The following is a 22,050-nucleotide window of genomic DNA, read 5'->3' on the forward strand; positions in this document are numbered from 1 at the left end:
AGATTATTTATAAGTAATTCACAATGGGTAAACCTATTTAATTCGGTTACTGGTAAAACAACAAATGAGATATTAAAATACGGAGACTATTATTTAACAAGAAAAATTTAAAATATTGCAAATAGATTTTGGAGAGATACCCTACTTAGTTGGCTAAAAACGGAGAAAGAACTTAATCCTCAAACCGTATTAATATTTGGCTGAATGATAGAATACTCATTGATCGTAAGCCATTTCTATATAAACACTATTTTTAAAAAGGAATTGTTTTTATAAACGACCTTATTGACGAAAAAGGTGATCTTTTAAAATACGATCAGTTCATAAAAAAATACAATATATCCACCAATTTCATTAGCTATGCTTCGTTAACAAATGCAGTGAAAACGTACATATATAGTTTAGATGATATGAAAGATAACAGATTTAAAATGGTTAATAACCCAGTTCTTCCATTTAAACTTAATCTTTTATTAAAAAGACAAAGAGGATGTAAGGATATGTACAACTTATTAAACTCTAAATCCATAACTCCAAAATCGCAAGCTAAATACACCAATCAAGGTTTTATCTTTTCATCAAGTGAATGGGCAGAATATTATTTACTTCCTTTTCAGAGCACTCAGGATTCAACATTAATATGGTTTCAATATAGACTAGTTCACCGAATCTTGGCTACGAACACTTTCTTATATATTATTCACTATGTTGAGTAAAACATGTATAGCTTTTGTAACAACCATCCAGAAACCATACCACATCTATTTTGCGAATGCAATAAGGTTCACAACTTATGGATTACAGTACAAGAGTGGATATTGACTCAGACTGGTATTATAATTAATTTCAATAAAAATAATGTCATCTTTGGTATTATTAATAACGAAAAATCTAACTTCCTTAACTGGTTAATTATTAACATAAAATATTATATTTATGGAACTAAGATACAAAAAAGAATTTAGAAATCAAAGTTGTTAAAAATTTGTTGAAACAAACATTTGAAATAGAAAGATTTATTTTATATCAAAATTACAAATACGAAATGTTTAATAAACAATGGGCTGCATGGGCTAATTTATTTAATGATAACGAAATATATGGTGTTAGCTTAAGTTTGTTCTTGTTCTTGTTCGGAGATAGCGGAAAACAGGAAAAAGAAACATACACCTCACGTATAAACTTATCTAGTCTTCTACCTCTTTCTCCTCTTTCTTATCCTCTCTCTTTTTATAATATCCCAGATTAAACCAATTACATGTATGTATATTTACTACTCTTGTACCCACTTACATTGATGCCTTTTTGCATATATGTATGTGTGAATATATGTATGTACATATGTGTATGTATCGGAGGACATCCGGGTACGTGTGTACGTATTTGTTTGTGTATGGATATATGTGCTGTATATTTATTATATGTACAGCAGTGATTTGGGGCTCCCATCCCTGACACTGCTATGTTTGTGATCTGGGACAATACCCCCCCCCCCCCCCCCCCCCACACACACACACACACACAAAACCCACTACAACATAGCCTCTTTCAGTGAATGCTCATTTCGTTCAATGTTAAACGGAGCAGCAAAAGACGGGTCACATTTTAAGGTCATCCAAGATGTAGGCTCATACAGATATAAACTGCCAAGAGGGTCGTCTAAAATGTAGTGTCACTGATTCGGTCTAGTTGAATGTTGAAAGACGTGGTATATTCTGTCCTGTGGAAAATTCGAATATACGTTTTTCTGCTGCTAACTGGTGGGAATAAACTGGCTAATGGCAGCATGTTTTTCCTTTCATTACATAGACCAAGTATCGTAAATACAGTTATTGTACCTCTAATAATATCAGTAGTTTAAAACCTTCTGAGATGTTGAACGTACATTTGACAATTTCTGACATTGTTGACTTTTGTGTTGGGGAAATAAACAAATATCTGTCACATTCAAAGAAAGTTCGTAAAAATTAGGCTAAAACAAGCACAGAACTTAACTCACTCGTAAACATGGTATATTTCTTAATACTTGTTTTTCTATGATTTTCAAAAAATCATTTTCAAAATTAATTTTGTTATCTGTTTATTCAAGCCACATGATTGTTCTGGCTTCAGGTGGCAAAACTACCTGCACATATATCTTTAAACAACAACAACAAACATTTACGAGTCTATTTATGAAATCTGAATGCATCTTATATGTTTAACACAAAAAGTTAGCCATTATAACAAAATCATTTGCTCAACTGTTATATTCGTATTCCAAATATGTCTGTTAACATTGTTTGACGTGGAATTTGCCTTAAAATATTAAAATACATTTTTATAAATAATTAATAAAACACTGAACAGTTTTGTTGTAGAAAAAGCTATACAACTAACGTTTCACTCACTGAAAAACAGTAATGTAGTAAACAATATTTATGGTTAATACATTCTATTGAACTTTGCTGCATAGCAGGCAGTTAAGTGCTCATTTGAAGAGTATAATATAAATAGTAATAAAAAGAATCTATTTGCATAAGAACTGTTTGCTTATAAACATAATGCTTACGATCACCGAAACTGGTCTTTATACACTAATATTAACCTTATAAAGACTATCTATTTCTGAAACCAATGCGGGTTGAAAGTCGATATACAAAAACCAGAGAAGAAACCAACGAAGAATAATCAAATTCATTGTGCACATTAGTATTAGGAAATTGACTAAATAAGACATACGTATTACTATATTAGTACTGTCACCGTATAAATCGACTCCGGCCATATGGTAGGGTCATGGTCTCCAGAGAGAGAGAGAGAGAGAGAGAGAGAGAGAGAGAGAGAGAGAGAGAGAGAGAGAGAGAGAGAGAGAGAGAGAGAGAGAGAGAGAGAGTGAGTGAATGAATGAATGTTTAACGACACCCCAGCACGAAAAATACATCGGCTATTGGGTGTCAAACTATGGTAATGCAAATAAATAAAGTGATGATCAACATCAATATAAAAATTCAAGACTTAAACAAAAACAGTGTAAAGAACTGTACAAAAACACAAATATCACAGAATTTTACGGATACTGAATCTTACTCAAAACTTCAATTTTGTGCTGTATTGGCCATTCTCAAAGAGAATGTTACACCCCTGCACCACGGTGAGGTTACAGCACACGCAGGACAGAGAGACAGAGAGACAGAGAGAGACAGACAGACAGACAGGCAGAGAGAGAGAGAGAGAGAGAGAGAGAGAGAGAGAGAGAGAGAGAGAGAGAGAGAGAGAGAGAACTGACATTCGATATAGATATTAAAGATATTCAGACAAAGACCGAAAAGAAAGAAATATTTTATTTAACGGCGCAGTCATTATTTTAATGACGATTATATGACCGAGATAATTAAACTCGTTGCCGCCACTCCATGGGGTAATATGTTTCGATTAGCAGTAAGGGATCTTTCATATGCACCACCTCACAGACATGATAGTACATACCACAGCCTTTGATACACCAATTGTGGAGCTACAAGCGCAGCTGCCAGAGAGAAAAGAAGAAACTCGCTTCCGCCACTGAATAAATAAATAACAAGGCATCTTTTATATGCATTTTTCCCATATTATAGTATATACCACGGCTTTTAATATACCAGTCGTGGGACATCGATGCAATCGATCCCACGACCTATCGGACTTCACCCAACGCTCTACCACTAAGCTACACCTCGCTCCACTCGCAGCAAGGGTCAAGTTCCTATAACCTCTGATGAACTCATGCATGCCATAACCTTCGTTTTCACTCCCTTTTAAACGTCTCACGCAAAGCGGGAAATAAACAAACAATTGTCACTAGTCCGGTCATGACCCCGTTATTCTCACCTCGTCTGAAGACGTACAGGCCATAAACCATGTGATCTTATATCCCTGTAATACAGGCTGGACTATACCAATTAAAATCCCATAGGCGACCATGTTAACGTTTGTGTTTAAAAACACTATATACAATATATCAACCAAACTATGACCCATAAATATCAGTACTACAACCCCTACCTCAAAGTATTAAACCGGCCTCGGTGGCGTCGTGGTAGGCCATCGGTCTACAGGCTGGTAGGTACTGGGTTCGGATCCCAGTCGAGGCATGGGATTTGTAATCCAGATACCTACTCCAAACCCAGAGTGAGTGCTCCGCAAGGCTCAATGGGTAGGTGTAAACCACTTGCACCGACCAGTGATCCATAACTGGTTCAACAAAGGCCATGGTTTGTGCTATCCTGCCTGTGGGAGGCGCAAATAAAAGATCCCTTGCTGCTAATCGGAAGAGTAGCCCATGTAGTGGCGACAGCGGGTTTCCTCTCAAAATCTGTGTGGTCCTTAACCATATGTGTGACGCCATATAACCGTAAATAAAATGTGTTGAGTGCGTCGTTAAATAAAACATTTCTTTCAAAGTATTAACTGCAGAAAATGGGACCTTTCATGGCTCATTTTCGGTGTAACCAGATGTTTCTACAACACCCCTAGTTTCGCACAAAATTTGTGTACTTTTTTTTACAGGTATCCCATACATGTTCCAAGCACAAGGCTACTTTACACGGTGGTACTACATCAAATAAAATTGCATACATTTTTAGCCCAGATGAAACTATTTTTTTTTACAACCAACACACTCACATTTATAACCAATCACAGGACTTGTAGTGTTAACCTCTCTGTCAGAAGTTCGTTGCACCTCGAACTTCGACCCAGCCGGAAATTAATTGGTATAGTGCAACCTATAACTAGGTATCAGCAAGAAAACGACCAATGAAAAACAACATTTCACTCTTAACGTATATGCTGTCATTAAAATATCCATATATCATCGGGTTATCCAATTTTTAGAAGTTATCAAGTGCAGTGAAAGGAAGAAGAAGAAAACAGAAGAAACAACTAACAAAACAGAAAACAATTTATATATAAACCCAGACAAAAGCAAAAACAATTGTTTGACAGTAAAGAAGAAATCGAGGCAAAAGTAAAACCAAAAAACGAACAGTGGCTTTTTGTGTTGGACATACAACAAATTTGTTTTTCAACTTTGACAGATTGTGATACATTTGAATTTCTCTTATTTTTAAAAATGGTTGCCGGAGATTACAGTATAAACACTGGAGTGGTAAAACGGTTCGGGGCTGTGGACTACGTCCTGTTTACGCTCACTCTACTCATATCATGTGGAATCGGTGTCTTCTTCGCCATCAAAGACCGAAACGTTGTCACCACGAAGAATTACCTGCTTGCTGGACGGAAAATGGACATCGTGCCGGTGTCGATGTCGTTGGTGGTGACGTTCATGTCGGCGTTGACGCTGCTCGGCACCCCGGTGGAGATGTACAACTACAACACCATGTTCTGGTGGCTCAGTCTTAGCTTCGTGTTCGCTCTCAGCGCCGTCATTCGAATCTTCATACCTTTTCTCTTTCAGTTGAGAATTACCAGCACATTCGAGGTAAGAAACACTAATAGATGCAAATTAATGAACTATTAACGAATTATCAATTAATAAATTAATGAATTATTTGATATATTCTCAGTTATTTCGACATGTCCATAATATCAATGTAATGTTGTATGGTGGTGTTGATGAACAAGATTCCTCGCCCCAAATCCGCGCATGATAAATACACCTACAGTAGGGGTTTTGTAAGCTAGTCTTGGGAGTGGCAGGCCTCCTGTTGCGGATCTCCAAGGGGAGTGACGATCCTCCTAAGGGTGAGCACCCTAAAGTGGATCATGGAAGCAATCACGACTTTGCCAAACATCCTTTCGACTGCCATGTGCAGAGATACGATTTTGATTTCGGAATACGCTTTTGTCGTTTATATTTATTAAAATAATGAATCCGTTGAGACCATAAAAGCTGAATGATAAAAACTTCTTTCTGAGTCAATAATTCTTCGTTTTTCCTTTCGTTTTATGCAATAATGAAAACCTCAAAATATCCCAATACTGACCAACTAAATTGATCGTACAACTTGTGTCAAAGCAAAATTCTTGTTCTTGAAGGTGGCCTTCTAAGTTTTGTTCATTCTTCAGAACCCAGTTACATACACATTAACCGACATTACAAGTTGAAATAAATGGTGATTAACATGACATTTATTATCGTAATACGTTGTGTGAGAAGGGTGTCTTGAGTTAGTCCGTGTCTTTTATGACAGTACTACAGTAAAAAACGAAGTATCAAGGTTATATTAGAAATGAGAAGTTTTGTATATGGCGTGAAAAAGGCATCACGCGATTGCCCGTGTCTTTATAAAAGTATAGTAAAACTGGACTATCAGGCCTATATTTCAAATGAGAAGTTTTATATATGGTTTGCTTTAATTAAAATATCTAGTTTTTCATGGTCCAATCATTTCACATGAAAAATAATAATTATTAAAAAAATCAGGCATGATAAATATAACGTGCATATGTTTTGCAATTTATTTAATTTTATATATAAGTAAAACAAATGACTGTTGTGAGTTTTATAGAAATTACGTCCTTAGGGAAAAGGAAAGAACAGAGAACTATTTGTTTAACGACACCTCAGCACATTTTTAATAATGGTTATTTTGTCTAACGTAGGGTTATTTTGAGAAAGAAAACTCATTTCCGCTACATAGACTAATCCTATGGAATAGCAAGAAGAGATCTTTTATATGCATTTTTCACAGACAGAAGAGCACATACCGCACAAATGATTTTACTCTGCACAAGAGTGATTCCAAAAGAAGTTATGACAGAGTAAGCAGCTTTGACTCGATGTCGGGTCATGTACTTTGTCTACGAGAAAACTGTTCTTGGCCACGACATATGGTTCCAATTCCCTCTGTAGGAGGACTGCCACTTATAGGGCATGCCATTACAGACGCCAAAACCTTTCTGCAATATCTGTATTATCAAAAGGATAGAAGAGTGCGCACACGGATGTATATATAATAATATTCAAATAAAAAACTAAGTATTTTACAGAAATCTTACTCAAATTATTTTGAGGGCGAATCATATGTTATTTTAGTTGTTAAAAGAGGTAATATTATGAGGAAAGATGTTGCAATAGCAACAGACTCGGGGAAAATGTCTTTAATAGAAGATGTTTATTCAAACACCGATATAATACCCTCACTCCAATTCAATTCCAATTCCAAATTGTTTAGCGTGCACATTCAGAGCAAGCTGTTGTAGCGCACACCTGTCCTGGGTACAAGTACCGGCCTCGGCCGGTTCCTCCGTCCAGGACAGGAAAGGGTTGGGGAGGGTGCAGGAGGGACCGCCTGCACTGGCAGGTACAAGGAATCACCAGCAGTCCAACCATAGTTGGTAACAGGCGGGAGGGGGTATGGTGCTATGTAATTTGGAATGTCCCGTAGGATTAAGCCAACGGGAAATGGTGCGCATTTTAATGAAGGAAGTTTGGCGCAATTTTGATGGTCGTTCTAAAAATAAAAGGTAGGGAGCTACGTATGAGTGTGGATTTTTAGTAGACCGAGAGTAGCTCGTAGTTAAGACCTGCGGATGATGAGGTGTCTCCTTGTTTGCCAATAGGGCCCTTAGAAAGGGCCTGATCGCTTCTGATCGTGGCATGACAACCCAGAGGAGACTCGGCGCAATTGTGTATATAATTTTCCGTCGCTACTCACACTAAATGGACAGCGTGTGTTTGCCGAGTCTCAGGTTTCCGTGTACAAGTTGCCGTGTCAGGGTGACATCACAGGGCCGTGCACGTCGTACGTTTCCTCAAAAGGGTGACTGAACATTAAATTGTGTTTTTAATGTGTTCATTTCTGCACAAACATTGATATTTAGGTCTACTCCTGTGGAAATGCAATTATTCTATTTGAAAGAATCGAGATTTGTTTGAGTACTTTTTTCAGTATGACATACACAATTTATGACTTTATTCTTGTAAGATGTTATTTGTCAGAGCTGATTTCAATCAGATTGTTATTTATCATGTAAAAATTTCTAAATAAATTTGCAATTGTTTGTGATATTTTGCACAGCACAAAACTTTATTTCCATATATGTACTGATAACGATGTAAAAAATGTGAATTAAACAGATCAAACGCATAGCAGTTTTTCACTTCTAAACAGTCAATATAATTGGTTAAGACAAACTGGTTGCAGGATAATTATATTTGATAGAATTACAATGTTTAAAATGATATACTCCCCACCCCTAAAAACCACCCAAAAACAAAACAAAAACAACATACAACAAAAACAACAACAACAACAAATCCCTAACGAAACCAAACAAAAAAATGAAGAAAAAAAGACCAACAAAAGACCCCCAAACAACAACAACAACAACAACAAATAACAACAAACAACACAAAACATAGGTCAAACACAGTAAGCTTTCAGTGAAAAACGTTTTATGTTTTATAATTTTTCTTTTAATTTATGATTACATTAATGCTAGATACAAATAATGAATCTTTAATAGATAGGACAATTCGAGACCATCTCAGGTTTTTTGTTTTGTTTGTTTTGATTGCTTTTAGCGTGCTATTTAAGAGAAAATCGCGTAGAATACAGATTAGTTTACAGCATCTGTTAAAGCAGTCTAAATTATACAAAGTCGGTATACCTTATTGCAATCCAAAAGTGTCCCCAGCAATCATTTTCGAGCGGTCTTTGTCTCAGAATTTTGTTTTTGATTGTTGTTGTATTTCAGTATTTGGAGTTACGTTTCAGCAAGAAAGTGCGAGTTTTAGGCTGTCTCATACTCATTGTGCAGACGGTAAGTAGATTTATATATTATTATCAAGGAAACGTGACCACAGACCATGGCACTGAGTGCATGCATGCAATACATTTATCACATCACACATAGACTATGACATAATGCCTCTCTTTAATACCTACATATAAAATATTAATAACTATGGATCCACAGTCCAGGGTCGTTCCTGGGGAAGGGGAGGGGACTGTTGCATCTACAAACAAATATGAAAAAGTGTCCCTTTTTGTTCAAGTTTGCCTTTTATGTCTACTTGAAAAAGATCCTCTATTGCTGTACATGTACCCCGATTCTTTTGTACTGCTATCTCACGTATTTTAAGCCATGTACAGTCATGTTGTCAATGTTAATAGATGAGGAATGTGATCAGGTCAGTGTGTTTGAAGTTCAATTGGATTTAAGGACAAAAAACAAGTTCAAATGATTGAAATGAATATTAAATTTAACATTAATTGAAATTGTTTTTGAACTTACCTGGATTTCCCGTATTAAGTCCATGTGAAATGCAGCCCGTGGACTTAAAGACTGGACATTTTACCTATTTAAGTCGATGGGCTTAAATTCGAATAATAGTTTTTGACAGGAATCTTAAGCCGACGTGAAATGCAGTCCATGGGCTTAAAAACGGGCAATTTTACCTATTCAAGTCGATTGGGCTTTAATTCGAATAATAGTTTTTGACAGAAATCTTCCCTGGGACAACTTTATAATGACAGATTTTAGAACATACTAACATTACATATGCATTGAATGACAGGACTATTAATAATTCAACACATGCAGAAACAAGTTTTGATAAGGTCTTCTAAGACTTCTGTGTAATCAAGTTATAAAGTTATTAAGCAGGTTCATAAGACATGGAAGTGGGTGTGGCACTCGAGGACGAAAATACACTTTTTTTTGTCCTATTCTACATAAATAAAAATAAAATCTGGCTTATGCCCCCCCCCCCCCCCCCCCCCCCCCCCCCCCCCCACTCCTCCACTAGAGACTGTGGACTTCACACCAGCGAGTGTGCCCACCCCTATCCATCTTACCCATTCCAGATATTGTTCCTACGGACCTGTCAAATCAAAGTTGTAAGCAGAGTAATATGAATTTTATGAGCAACAATTAGTTTTCTGGCAGAAACACAATATTTTGCAAAATATTATGCAATAATTTGCAAACAGCGTGCAATACTAAACAAACTGTCTAAAAAATTTGAGGTTTTGTTTTTACTTTACAGTTGATATATCTGGCGTTCGTCTTATACACCCCATCATTAGCGCTGTATGCAGGTAAGACACAAATGTTTACTGTACATTAAATCCATAACATTTTGTTTAACGACACCGCTAGAGCACATTGATTTATTAATCACCGGCTACTGGATGTCAAACATGTAGTATTCCGGACACGTAGGACTGAACTTACGCAACCTGTTTTTCTTAAACACAGATGTTTAAGTATTGTAAATTTTGTAAATTCGGGCCGTAGTCTTTAGATGGACACCCATTAGTATTAGTTTTCCATTCATAGTAAGAGATCGTTTATATGCCGTTTCCCACAAACAGAATAGCACGTATCACGAAATACGCAAATCGTGGGACACTGGTTAGGACGGGGGGGGGGGGGGGGGGGGGGGGGGGGCAATAGGTCAACAGAGGAGGTTCGGTGCTACAATTTAAGCAAAATGAGCGCTCGACTGATTGCACTAAATCCTGCTCCCTATCCATTCAATTTAATTATCAGCTTCTTAAGTACTGTTTGAAATTTTTCGTTTGAACAATTTCAGCCACAGTAATATATCCGATGTACTGTGTGTCTGTTTTATTCATGTCTATTATTTACCTTGATTTTATGTATTGTATTATACTTTTCCCCCACAGCTCCTTACACTGTGGTTTTACATGAATATATATAAATAATATTGCCATATACTTACTATTTGTGACACCCAATAGCCGATATGTATTTTTGTGCTGGGGTGTCGTTAAACAAACATTCATTCATTCATTCAGTCTATTATTTTGTTAGCATTCCATTGCTTTATGTAAATATTCTCTGTACGGCAATATGGCATTTGATTATATATGTATATGGATATAATAAACATAACTCTGATGACCTTTGTTTTAGAAAACTGATTTCTAATTTAAAGTTAAACATCGATTTTACGGCATGACAGTGATTTATTGGTGTTATTGTACATATTCTTTTGAAACATTCTGACAGTGCATGATTGCATGTCATCGCAGTGATATTTTTTCCAATAAGCTCTGTCCTGTGCTAGTTTTGATTTAGCAAACTAGTATAGGAGTGGCAGTCCTCTTTGAATCGGTCAACAGTATGTACTGTCCAGTCAAGAATCTCCTCTGGAGAGTCTTTCCTTCTATAGATGAGGCACTAACTAGATAGAGATTCATGGAATCAAGCACTATTTTGCCAAATGTCAATTCAAATCTGCATTGCGCAGAGATACGCTCTTGATCACGGGTAACGGTTTCGTCGTTCAGATTTAGAATGTTTCTGAAAGTGACTATAATATTATGTTTCAGTGACTGGATTCTCGTTATGGGGTTCTGTGGCGGCCATTGGACTGGTGGTTACTTTCTACACTGCTCTTGTACGTATAACATTTAGTTAATCATGAGTAAACCTACGAGATTAACTTGAAGTGTTTGTTCCGAAAGTCACGGATTGTAATTTTATTGTAGAAATATGTTGCAATAACCATCCCCAGCAACCCACTCCGCCAACCCCTCAGGTATTTGATATGTTCACAGGAAAAGACAGGTATTTGTGTGGGTGGGTTTGTTTTGTGATAGACGTGTCTTTTGAAATTGATACGTTATTGAAAGAAAATAGTACCAGTCAAACTTGCTCAAGCAACTACCTCTGTTATTTAGTGTTAAGCAAGTATCAGTTCTAAGATTCCTCTAGTATCCCAAGTTGTCTAATATAGCCAATTGTATTAAACAACCATCAATCTTAATAGGACAGGTTGTTTTTTCTCCTTTAAATAATATTGCTTCTCAACTGTGCTCCATTATCAGTTGATATGTTTCTCTATGCACATGAATCAGAATTTCGAATTAATTTGGTTTAATAAAAAAGCAGTTTAGTTTTTAAAAAGTACAAACATTTCAATTTCTATTACATTGATGATCTTGTATCAATCAACAATATACACAATAAATAACTTTCGATTGAGTTTTACAGACCAGGGTTAAGAAAAATAAATATTGAAGGTTAGAAATCAGTTTCTTACCCCGAACTTAGCATAGCTATTTAAATCAACACTGGCCTCCAAACTAAGCTGTATGACAAAACGGGATTACTTCGACTTTCAATTAATGCTTTTCCCCCTTTATGTCAAACCATATTTATTGTTTCAACTAATTTTCAACTGGAAAATAATATTGTAGTTTTGATTTTGTTTTTACCGAGATGTATGGTGGCTAGTTTTGAATTCGATGATAGTAATTTTGATTTTGTTTCCCATGCAGGGCGGTATGAAGGCCGTACTGTGGACGGACACGTTCCAGGCTGGAGTAATAGCAGCAGGTCTACTGGCAGTCCTCATCCAGGGATCTATCGTCGTGGGAGGATTCGGTCGGGCCTGGGAGATCGCCGACGAAAGACAACGTATTTTGTTTGACGAGTAGGTACTCGGAGTTTGTAATAGAATGGTGTATTAATTTTCAGGATCAGAAGGCTGACTTGAAATGTACTAGAAGTTAGAAAATGTTATTATGATACTGAAGGTTTTTAGGGTTGAAGACAAAGATTGGGTCGATTCTGCGAGGTCACAAATCAAAGAAGTCGTATTTTATTCCACGAGCAAATATTGAAGTTGTTATAAGAATCAGGCCTTCGTTTGTAATATTACGAGGTTGACGTGGAAGATACATGTCCCCACTATACCTTTCATTCCCCACCACCTTTTATGTTTCCCTGTCATAACTCGTATAATTTGATGGTGACCCCCAAAATAAAATTCTTGCTATGCCAACGCGCTTCTGTAAGTAAATATTTAAAATATTTCACACATTTTCAGCTTTAGTTTTGATCCAGCCACACGTCATTCGTTCTGGTCGATTGTGGTCGGTGCAGGTTTCTTCTGGATGTCTCTGTACGGCATCCACCAGGCACAGGTCCAGAGGTGCATCAGTTTGCCCACCCTGAGGAAGGCGCAATGGTAGGTAACCGACGGTTTGATAATTAGATAGTGTCACGTATTTTACTACACAACGAGGACAGATAAAATTAAATAACATGACTTGTTCATTTTTGTATTTGATATAATTTTACAGTCAGTTTAGCAGGCATCAAGACGGAAACAGCAGCAGCAGCAGCAACAACAACACACTTTAGTACAATTTGATTATTTTTTAAATAGCGTCAGTTAGGCCACAACCTAAGGTCCAGTCATTGAAAGGTCCACGCACCTAATGCTTCGAGGTTTAGTCTTCGCCAATCTCTATTGATTTCCGTTAAAACACCTTTTTAAAATTGTCCATTCTCCAAAAACTCTTAATCTGGCCCCAAGTATTCAGATTAATAATTAATTACTGGAACACTTCTTTAACATATATCGTGTTTAGTAATTATGGTTAATAATGTTTCTGCATTTGACCAAAACCAAAAATACATTTTAGTCTGAGACTGAATGCTAAATATCTATTCCTTTTACGTTCTCTGCTTCAGGGCTCTAGCTATCAACATACCCGGTCTGATTTTCATCACCACCATGTGCTGTATGATCGGCGTCGTCATGTTCGCCTTCTACGCAGACTGCCATCCAATCAGCTTCAACAGACTGGTCAACAAGCCTGACGAGGTTTGTTATTAACCACCCAGTTGACAGTCAATTTATCACTGCTTATTCTGGAACATAAATAATTAAATATTTGGAAACAAAATAAATAAAATTTATTTAATTAATTTGTGTTATTTACGTGCAGTTCATGAATAACATTGGATGATTATTGCTATTGCTGTTTTATTTATTTTGAAATTACAAGAAAAGAAAGAAATGTTTATTTAAGAACTAACACCCCCATCATGTTATAATTTACAATACAAATATTTTAATATAAATGTATGCATATTCTATAATAGTATCACACAAGAAATGGATTCACTACAGTATATTGAGGACACTGATCTACTTCTGTAAAACTATAACAGAATTACATTACAACCATATAAAAAAGAAAAAGAAAACAAACCAGATCACTAAATGAACATAATATAGTACGTAAAAGCATACATCGTAGAAATCAATATATTTAATTGGTCACAGTATCAAAATATTCGAAAGTGCTGCCTATGTTGCTACAGCCAGTCACGTGGACAATCACGTGATCTTGTGTTTCCTTTTTGAACAGATTCTTCCTCTCTATGTGATGGACATCCTCGGACATCTTCCTGGACTTCCAGGAATATTCATCTCTTGTCTCTTCAGCGGAAGTTTAAGGTACTGTTGTGCCCTTCTACTGTATGATAGAGTCATGTGTTTCTTCTGGTCAAAATTCGCATACACTCTAAATCAGCTAACAACTCGTAATTCATTTGAACCCGTTCAGCGCTAAGGACCACTGGACTAATACACTTTTGATCAGAATGGATAGTAGTTTAAAAAATATAAAACAAGTACCTGAAATGGTTGTGATACTTAACTCCAGTATTGGATTCTACCTACCAGTAACATAGTCTTCAGTAAGATCACTATATCGTTTTCTTTTTTGTCTTTACCTATGCTTGTAAAACATTTAAAGTCTGGATTTAGACTTCAACACAGTTCCATTTTGAGACTTTAACGCCATGATGACACTATAAAGACTACCCAGAAATCATACCTTTACTAGCCTCAATAAACAACAAAGCAGGATTAAAAGGACACGACGTTTGAACGTGTTACAAGGCGTCTTCTTTTTACATGTGTTGATGTTTCCAGCTCTCTGTCGTCTGGTCTGAACGCTATGGGAGCCGTGGTTGTCACCGACCTCATCCGTCCGTACTGCTGCACCAAGATGAGCGATAGAACGGCCACCATAGTAACCAAACTGGTTGGTATGTATACGTCATCAGATCAGATGTGTGTGTGTCTACACACACACACACACACACACACACACACACATATATATATATATATATATATATAAACATGGTGTTCAAGGTGATTAGTATGTACTAGTGTTTGTCATGATTAGGCGATACAAAACATTGGTTGGTGAGCCATTTTCCTCCAAAAACAATATGGGTGGGCGGAAGGTTTTATTTCTTTTTTAAACAGAATCATATATACTGTGCACGGCAAAAATGTCACCTTAGGAAGGTTCTCTGCAATATTTCATATTGGTAACTGTTCTTGAGATTTTAGGGATAATTCTATTTTCAGAAGTTTTCTGCAATGCCCTTAATTCTTGAAGAGTGACGTTGGGTCATATCTTTAAAATACATTATTTAAAAAATGTTAGGTAGGTCCTTTTCGGATGAGTGGGTAGCCAGAGACGCTCACCGGTGATTATGTTATGTGGTCTTATAATAAGGAGATTAAACTCATAGTAACCAAGATAGTTGGTTTGTATACGTAAATGGCAATACTGTAACACGATGACAGTCATGGGCGCCAAGGTGGTTGGCATAGACAGAATATCTCTGAATATTTCTGTCAGGTTTTTGTTAATACTATTAGATTAAAATGAGTACTGTTAATAACGCCAAGGCTAGATGTTCAACATTTTGATGACCCTTCCCCCAGTTTCCGTTCCCTTGATCGTTTTGGTGCCCATTCTGGTAGCACTTGCTATCTGTATACGACATGCCAGCCAAGTCATATTGTAGTTCTGAGCACTTCTTCAAAGCACATCATCCATTACTATCAAGAGATAGTTCTCCAACGTCAAAGTACATGGGTCTCTTTTTGATGGTCACACACCACCAACTATTCTATGGTGTACTGAAAAGTAATTTGCAACCACTTGCTAAAATCCACTGCTGTCGCAGTTTGTTAATAAGTGTAGTTGTTCAAATGTTATATCATAAATAGTCTCATGAACACAGGGTGGAGTTGGAGGAGGCTGTGATCCCTTGTCGAACCCCACTTCCAACACCTATGGTGAGGACCTTTCACGTCAATGCTTACTAAAGTCATGTCTGGAGGGGGCTGTGATCCCTTGTCAAACCCCGCTTCCAACGCCTATGATGAGGACCTTTCACATCAATGCTTACTAAAGTCATATCTGGAGGAGGCTGTGATCCCTTGTCAAACCCCGCATCCAACGCTTATGATGAAGACCTTTCACATCAATGCTTACTAAAGTGATATCTGATAATATCCCCTAGTTTGATGGCACTCATACGTTTAACCCTCGGCAATTTGTGATTTCTGGTATCAAGATTGTGTCCACCTGTTTGTAAGTGTATGCTATCATAATTCTGTATTAATTACTCATACACCCAATCATATAAAGATAACATTTTATTTCCAACAGTAGTTTAGTTATCTGTATTTACTCATTCAGTTCTTATTTCCGTTTCATTTTCAGTTTTGACTTTTGGTCTGGTGTCTATGTGCCTGGCTTACGTCTGCTCTCTACTTGGAGGCGTCTTACAGGTGTGTATACTATATCTTACAGTTTGTCCTGTCACGTGTTCTAGGTTTTTATGGAGTAAATCTTTTGGCAATCTCGTCTTGTAGGTACTGGATACGAGGGGCAGTCAAAACGTCCATAGAACTAGATACGAAAGTTTGCTACATCGTCGTATGTTTGGGTTTTTGTGAACACTTGTTCTTTCATACAAACTGTCCTATCCATAACACGACTCTCATTTGTATATTAACATATTATTGCTTAACTGGAACTTACCCACCTGAAACCGTGAATTTGAGCAGGTTGGAGCAAAGAGCCGCTGTCAGTTTCTCACCAAGGATGGTGAAAATCCCTTTGAAATTCACAAACGTATGGTTGGTGATTGTTCCGAAATTTCAGTTTTGTTTTTCTGGCATCATTGGCTTGAAGAATTATTAGGCCAAATTCACTGAGATTGAAGATAATATTGAAAAGTAATTTAAAGACATGTGATCTGCCATATCGCTTTCAGTAGCTAGTAAAACGAACGTTTTAACAGTTTCTCGTAGCTCCCCCATCCGAGGTAATGAGGTCTTGTCATTCCAGGATAGTCTCAGACCCGGGGTGTGTGCACGGCTAGGCTCATTGGGGGGGGGGGGGACGTCAATACACAGTTTACTTTTAAACTACTGCATGATGGAAAACTATGTTAAATGCTATACCAGTTTAAAGCGCTGACTTCGCCAATGCTCACTCTCGTTTTCTAATTTGTCTTTCACTTTCAGGCTGCCTACAGCGTGTTCAGCATTATTAACGGACCTCTGTTTGGACTGTTTTTGTTTGGGATGTTCTTCCCGTGGGGAAACCAGTGGGTGAGTAAACACCTTGCAGACAAATATATAATGCTGGTTCGTGTGGTTACGCCTAGATCACGTTAAAACATCATTAAGCTGATTACATTCTGTGCATAACCTTTTAGACACAAGGATTGACACAAAAAATAGTGTTTTTTTTAAAACTGCACACGTCTTCACGAAACATCAAATATCGTATTGAACTGTTACATTAATCATTTTATGACAACTATTTTATTTGTCTCAAGGCAAAACAAATAAAACAACATATTAACCCACCCCAAAAAATATCCAAATGCAACCCCCAACACAATGGGATTCGCTTACAGCCCGTAACATATCCCCTGGTGATGCGCCTGCCTGTGTACGAATGAATACAAATGTATGTTGGATTCCCGACCACCTTTTTAAATGTTTTAAAAATTATACTAGGCTCGCTAAACAAGTTGCTAGGTTTACGTAAAGCATACATTCCTTTCTTTTACCAGGGCGCGTTTGTTGGGTGTTTGACCTCCCTGGCGTTCACGCTATGGATCGGAATTGGAGCGTTCGTGAACAAAGTGAGAACACCTCGCTCACCCACGTGGACTGACGGCTGTAACTGGAACATCACAACCACAACGCTGACCACCACACTGTCTACCACCATAGCTACGACTGCGTCCACAGCTGCCACTACAGCTTCTACTACAAAGTCTATGTGCGTCTTTTTAATATTTTCACAATGATTTTACCATTTATACTTTACTCTTTTTATTCTCCTGGACTGTCTTGGGTTTACATAGACAAACTTATTTGAATGTGAGCATGGGTATTATTTCAATACAATGCTACGACACATACACCACGTTATACCATAACACCAAGCATACACCAAGACACCACATGGTGTGTTTCTTGCATACCTATTGAATAAAACATTGTGGAATGTGTGGTATTATACAGCGATGTCCCATGTAGAGAATCGATTTAAAGACATCTGGGGACTAATACACTAAATTCTCTCAATTCTGCAGTATCGAAGTACAATGCAATAAGACATAAGGATGACGCGATGTTGCTTTGTGAATTAGCTGCTCCACTGTGATGACCCGGACGCCAAAACTACACTGTCCAATAAAATTGACACTACCATTATGTACCGGCCTCGGTGGCGCAGTGGTTAAGCCATCGGACTACAGGCTGGTAGGTACAGGGTTCGCAGCCCGGTACTGGCTCCAACCCAGAGCGAGTTCTTAAGGGCTCAGTGGGTAGGTGTAAGACCACTACACCCTCTTCTCTTTCACTAATCACTAACCAACAAACAACTAACCCACTGTTCTGGACAGACAGCCCAGATAGCTGAGGTGTGTGCCCAGGACAGCATGCTTGAACCTTAATTGGATATAAGCACGAAAATAAGTTGACATGAAATGAACTACCATTGTTTATAGACGTAACCAACTTGCTTTCGCTCACTGTTGCAGTTTCAAAAAATTCACTGTAAGATAAACAGTATCTAACGGGCACTCACGTAGTATAAGTAGGTCTTGCCTGCTGTTTGTACTATGATTGTGTGTTGCATTTTTTGGTCGTATCCGTCTTCCAAATTAATAGTTATATTTTTTTTCTTTCAGCCTTCCCATCTACACCATGTCTTACTTCTACTACACTCCTGTTGCCATGGTGACGGTGGTGGTCGTTGGATTAATAGTCAGCTTTTTGACAGGTGTGTATGTCGGGATGATCGGCTCGTTGTAACGAATTTTCATCTAGGAAGTGTGTGTGTGGGGGGGGGGGGGTGTGTATAATAACAATCGTCACACTAATTACAATGGTGCGGGTGGGTGATGGGTGGTGGTGGGGGGGGGGGAAAGCAGGAACATTCTATCCTTTACGTGTTGAAATAATATAAATTATATGCACTTCTAAAGGTGCATCTGTATAGGATTGATCAAATAAACATTTCTGTTAATAAAAAATTGAGGTAGGGTAGGGATATCGTCGCATCTGATGTCCCTTAGTAAAATAATAGTATTTACCATAAATGCGAGAAGCCATATTTGGGGTGGCATAGTCACACCTGTTGTTATGGAAACGATTGCTATTTTGTTTTCAGGTTATACAAGACCATCGTCTCTCGACGCTAGACTTATCTGCCCCTTGTTTGATAGACTGTTCCCCTGTCTCCCTGAAGTAATACTTAAACCTCTCAGGTTTGGGATTGACCACAAAGGAGTAAGTATTAATAATTTAAGAATAGTTCTGTATTGTTTGCATAATCATATACTATTGTTAATAAATGACAAGACATATAGAAATGACATTTTATGTTAATGGCCTTTAAAAGCTGACATGCTCCATTAAAAAAAAAATCAGTGGTTGTTTTTGATTGTGTACATACGTCTGTTGTGTGTGCTACCGGCCTCGGTGGCGCAGTAGTTAAGCCATCGGACTACAGGCTGGTAGGTACTAGGTTCACAGCCCGGTACCGGCTCCAGCCCAGAGCGAGTTCTTAAGGGCTCAGTGGGTAGGTGTATGGCCACTACACCCTCTTCTCTCTCACTAAACACTAACCAAGAACAACTAACCCACTGTCCTGGACAGACAGCCCAAATAGCTGAGATGTGTGCCCAGGACAGCGTGCTTTGACCTTAATTGGATATAAGCACGAACATAAGTTGAAATGAAATGAATATTTTGTATTTTTTTAAAAATCGTGATGGTATTAAGTCTATTTTGTTTCAGAAATACGACCGTCCAATTCCTGAACACTGGGATCACGTTTTCAAGCGAGCCCCCATATCCGACAAACCCTCTCTGTTCACGGATATAGAAAAATGTTCAACAGACAAAAACAATCATTTTAACAATGACAATAGCTACATAAATAAGGAAGCAGCCAATTCCAATAAGGAAACACAGGGTATGGACAACCCTGGATTTCATTTATCTCAACAAAATGAAGATACCAAGATGTGACCGAAAGAATGAACATTGTACACACGAATTAAAGGGACTATATCCAGAGCCAGTTTATCCTAGTAGCACGTGCTACGGTCCCCGCGCTCCATAAACACAAAACAAACAAACAAACAAACAAAAAAACGCAAAAAAACAAAAAACCGATGAATTTATTTTCCAGATTTTTATTAGATCTTGAAATTACTTCTTTGCCTTACTGTCTTTGACTGCCTCTGCTTTGCTTCCTATACTTTTAGTAAAAGTAATATCCTGGGAAGAGGCCCACGCTGTTATTTGTGCTACAGAACCCGCGGATTAGAGATTTTGGCGATTAAGATGATGTCGACCAATAGAGACTTTATAACGACTGTAATTACATGTTAAATATAGTTTACTAAATAAAATATCAGTGATTGTATATTAAACATATTTCTGATAGTTCTAGTGTTTGCACTAAGTCAAACTTAACTTTATATCCTAATAATAATTTTGGGCTACTTACAAATCTTTACCAGGAGCACATTGAATATTCAGACACTGCTATTCTAAGCAAGAAAATACATATGTAATATTTAATACTGGTCGGTAAAAATATTTATTAGTCGAAGTAATAACGGTAGATTCGTACTTTACCACCGACATCGACTGACGAGTAGTCGATTAGCTTAATTCTGGTTCTCGGTGTAAACAGTGGTTTCCCCAAGACGAATCCACCGATATAGCAACAAGTAGTCTGTTATGTATATTGTGCATCTTGATGCTGTTATATTATATGTGAATTCCTCTAAGGCCATCGAATGATGGCTTCGAGTTTAATAAAGTTCTATTTAGTTTTGTTCTGTTCTGTCATTTGTTATTATGGAGAAGCGATTCAAATTGAAACAATGACGTCATGCATATAAAACGTATGGGAACACCTCGCTCTCCCACGTGGACTCACGGCTGTAACTGGAACATCACAACCACAACGCTGACCACCACATTGTCTACCACCATGGCAACGACTGCGTCCACAGCTGCCACTACATCTGCCACTTCAAATACAACATGTGTATAGAATAGAATAGAATAGAATAATTTATTTGCATAACACCCGCATATGGGCAGAGCAAAAATAACAATATAATATACATTTCTCTGTAGTAACAGTAACATAAATATACATGTACATTAATTACATGAACAAATATCTGCATCAACAAATACATATGTAATGGAAGCCTTATAAACCTGATACTAGTGATAATAATACATTTAGGTAAAGCAAAGTTTGTCAGAAGTGTAGAGCCATGAAAAACCATCAATTCACACCTATGGAGTTCGTGAATTATTTTTCACGAATTCACACACCCTCGTACATTCTCCATTAGTTTATATGATCTGTATATGAAAGAATACTGAATATTCTGCTATTTATTCTCACATTTATTTTGGCTTTTTGATTTCACCCCACTAGTTGTGAACCTGGCATTTCAGGTTCCTGGGTTACAAAAACAGCCAGTATAAACCTTAATCGGATATGGACACCTTATTTCGATACCATGAAATTCCTCTAAATGAATACGTAAGCTAACCGGTAATCCATTTTTAATGTCCTGTAAGATCAACAACTTCCGTAACTCGGTATATGACTCTACCTGATGAGAAACCACCCATTTATCAAACATCCCTGCCTCCTTAGGTCGTAACTCATAAGCCCTCAACACTGCAGACTTAACTAGGTCGTACTGACTTGCTCGCTCATCACTCATTGAATTATAAGCTACACTAGCCTTCCCCTTAAACTTAGACACAGCTAACAATGTCCACTTAGACTGCGGCCAATTTAGCTGCTTAGCGGCCCGTTCAAAAAGTTGGAAGAACATATCTACCTCCTGGTCGTCAAATACAGGCACTGATCTATAAGCCTCCGACATGTTAAACCCATTTCCTGCCTCCCG

At 37.5% G+C, this 22,050-nt stretch overlaps 1 protein-coding gene across 1 annotated transcript; it reads left to right on the plus strand.

Moving 5' to 3' along the window:
- Positions 1 to 5,092: 5,092 nt before the first annotated feature.
- On the plus strand, positions 5,093 to 20,938 carry LOC121379824 (sodium-dependent multivitamin transporter-like). Its single transcript, XM_041508476.1, has 15 exons — positions 5,093 to 5,461; positions 8,683 to 8,748; positions 9,977 to 10,028; positions 11,289 to 11,356; positions 12,240 to 12,394; positions 12,791 to 12,931; positions 13,441 to 13,573; positions 14,124 to 14,212; positions 14,693 to 14,808; positions 16,290 to 16,357; positions 17,099 to 17,185; positions 17,656 to 17,867; positions 18,784 to 18,875; positions 19,266 to 19,384; positions 19,895 to 20,938. The coding sequence occupies exons 1-15, from the start codon at positions 5,093 to 5,095 to the stop codon at positions 20,126 to 20,128; spliced, it is 2,001 nt and encodes a 666-aa protein (XP_041364410.1). The 3' UTR covers positions 20,129 to 20,938.
- Positions 20,939 to 22,050: the final 1,112 nt, after the last annotated feature.

This window comes from Gigantopelta aegis, chromosome 8, assembly GCF_016097555.1.
Source record: "Gigantopelta aegis isolate Gae_Host chromosome 8, Gae_host_genome, whole genome shotgun sequence".
NCBI classification, from domain to species: Eukaryota; Metazoa; Mollusca; class Gastropoda; order Neomphalida; family Peltospiridae; genus Gigantopelta; species Gigantopelta aegis.

Excerpts from the sequence above, each read along its gene's own strand:
- LOC121379824 (XM_041508476.1), top strand. The coding sequence starts at position 5,093 with ATGGTTGCCGGAGATTACAGTATAAACACTGGAGTGGTAAAACGGTTC. Across the intron at positions 5,462-8,682 it reads GAATTACCAGCACATTCGAG|TATTTGGAGTTACGTTTCAG; the intron begins GTAAGAAACACT and ends GTTGTATTTCAG. Across the intron at positions 10,029-11,288 it reads ATCATTAGCGCTGTATGCAG|TGACTGGATTCTCGTTATGG; the intron begins GTAAGACACAAA and ends ATTATGTTTCAG.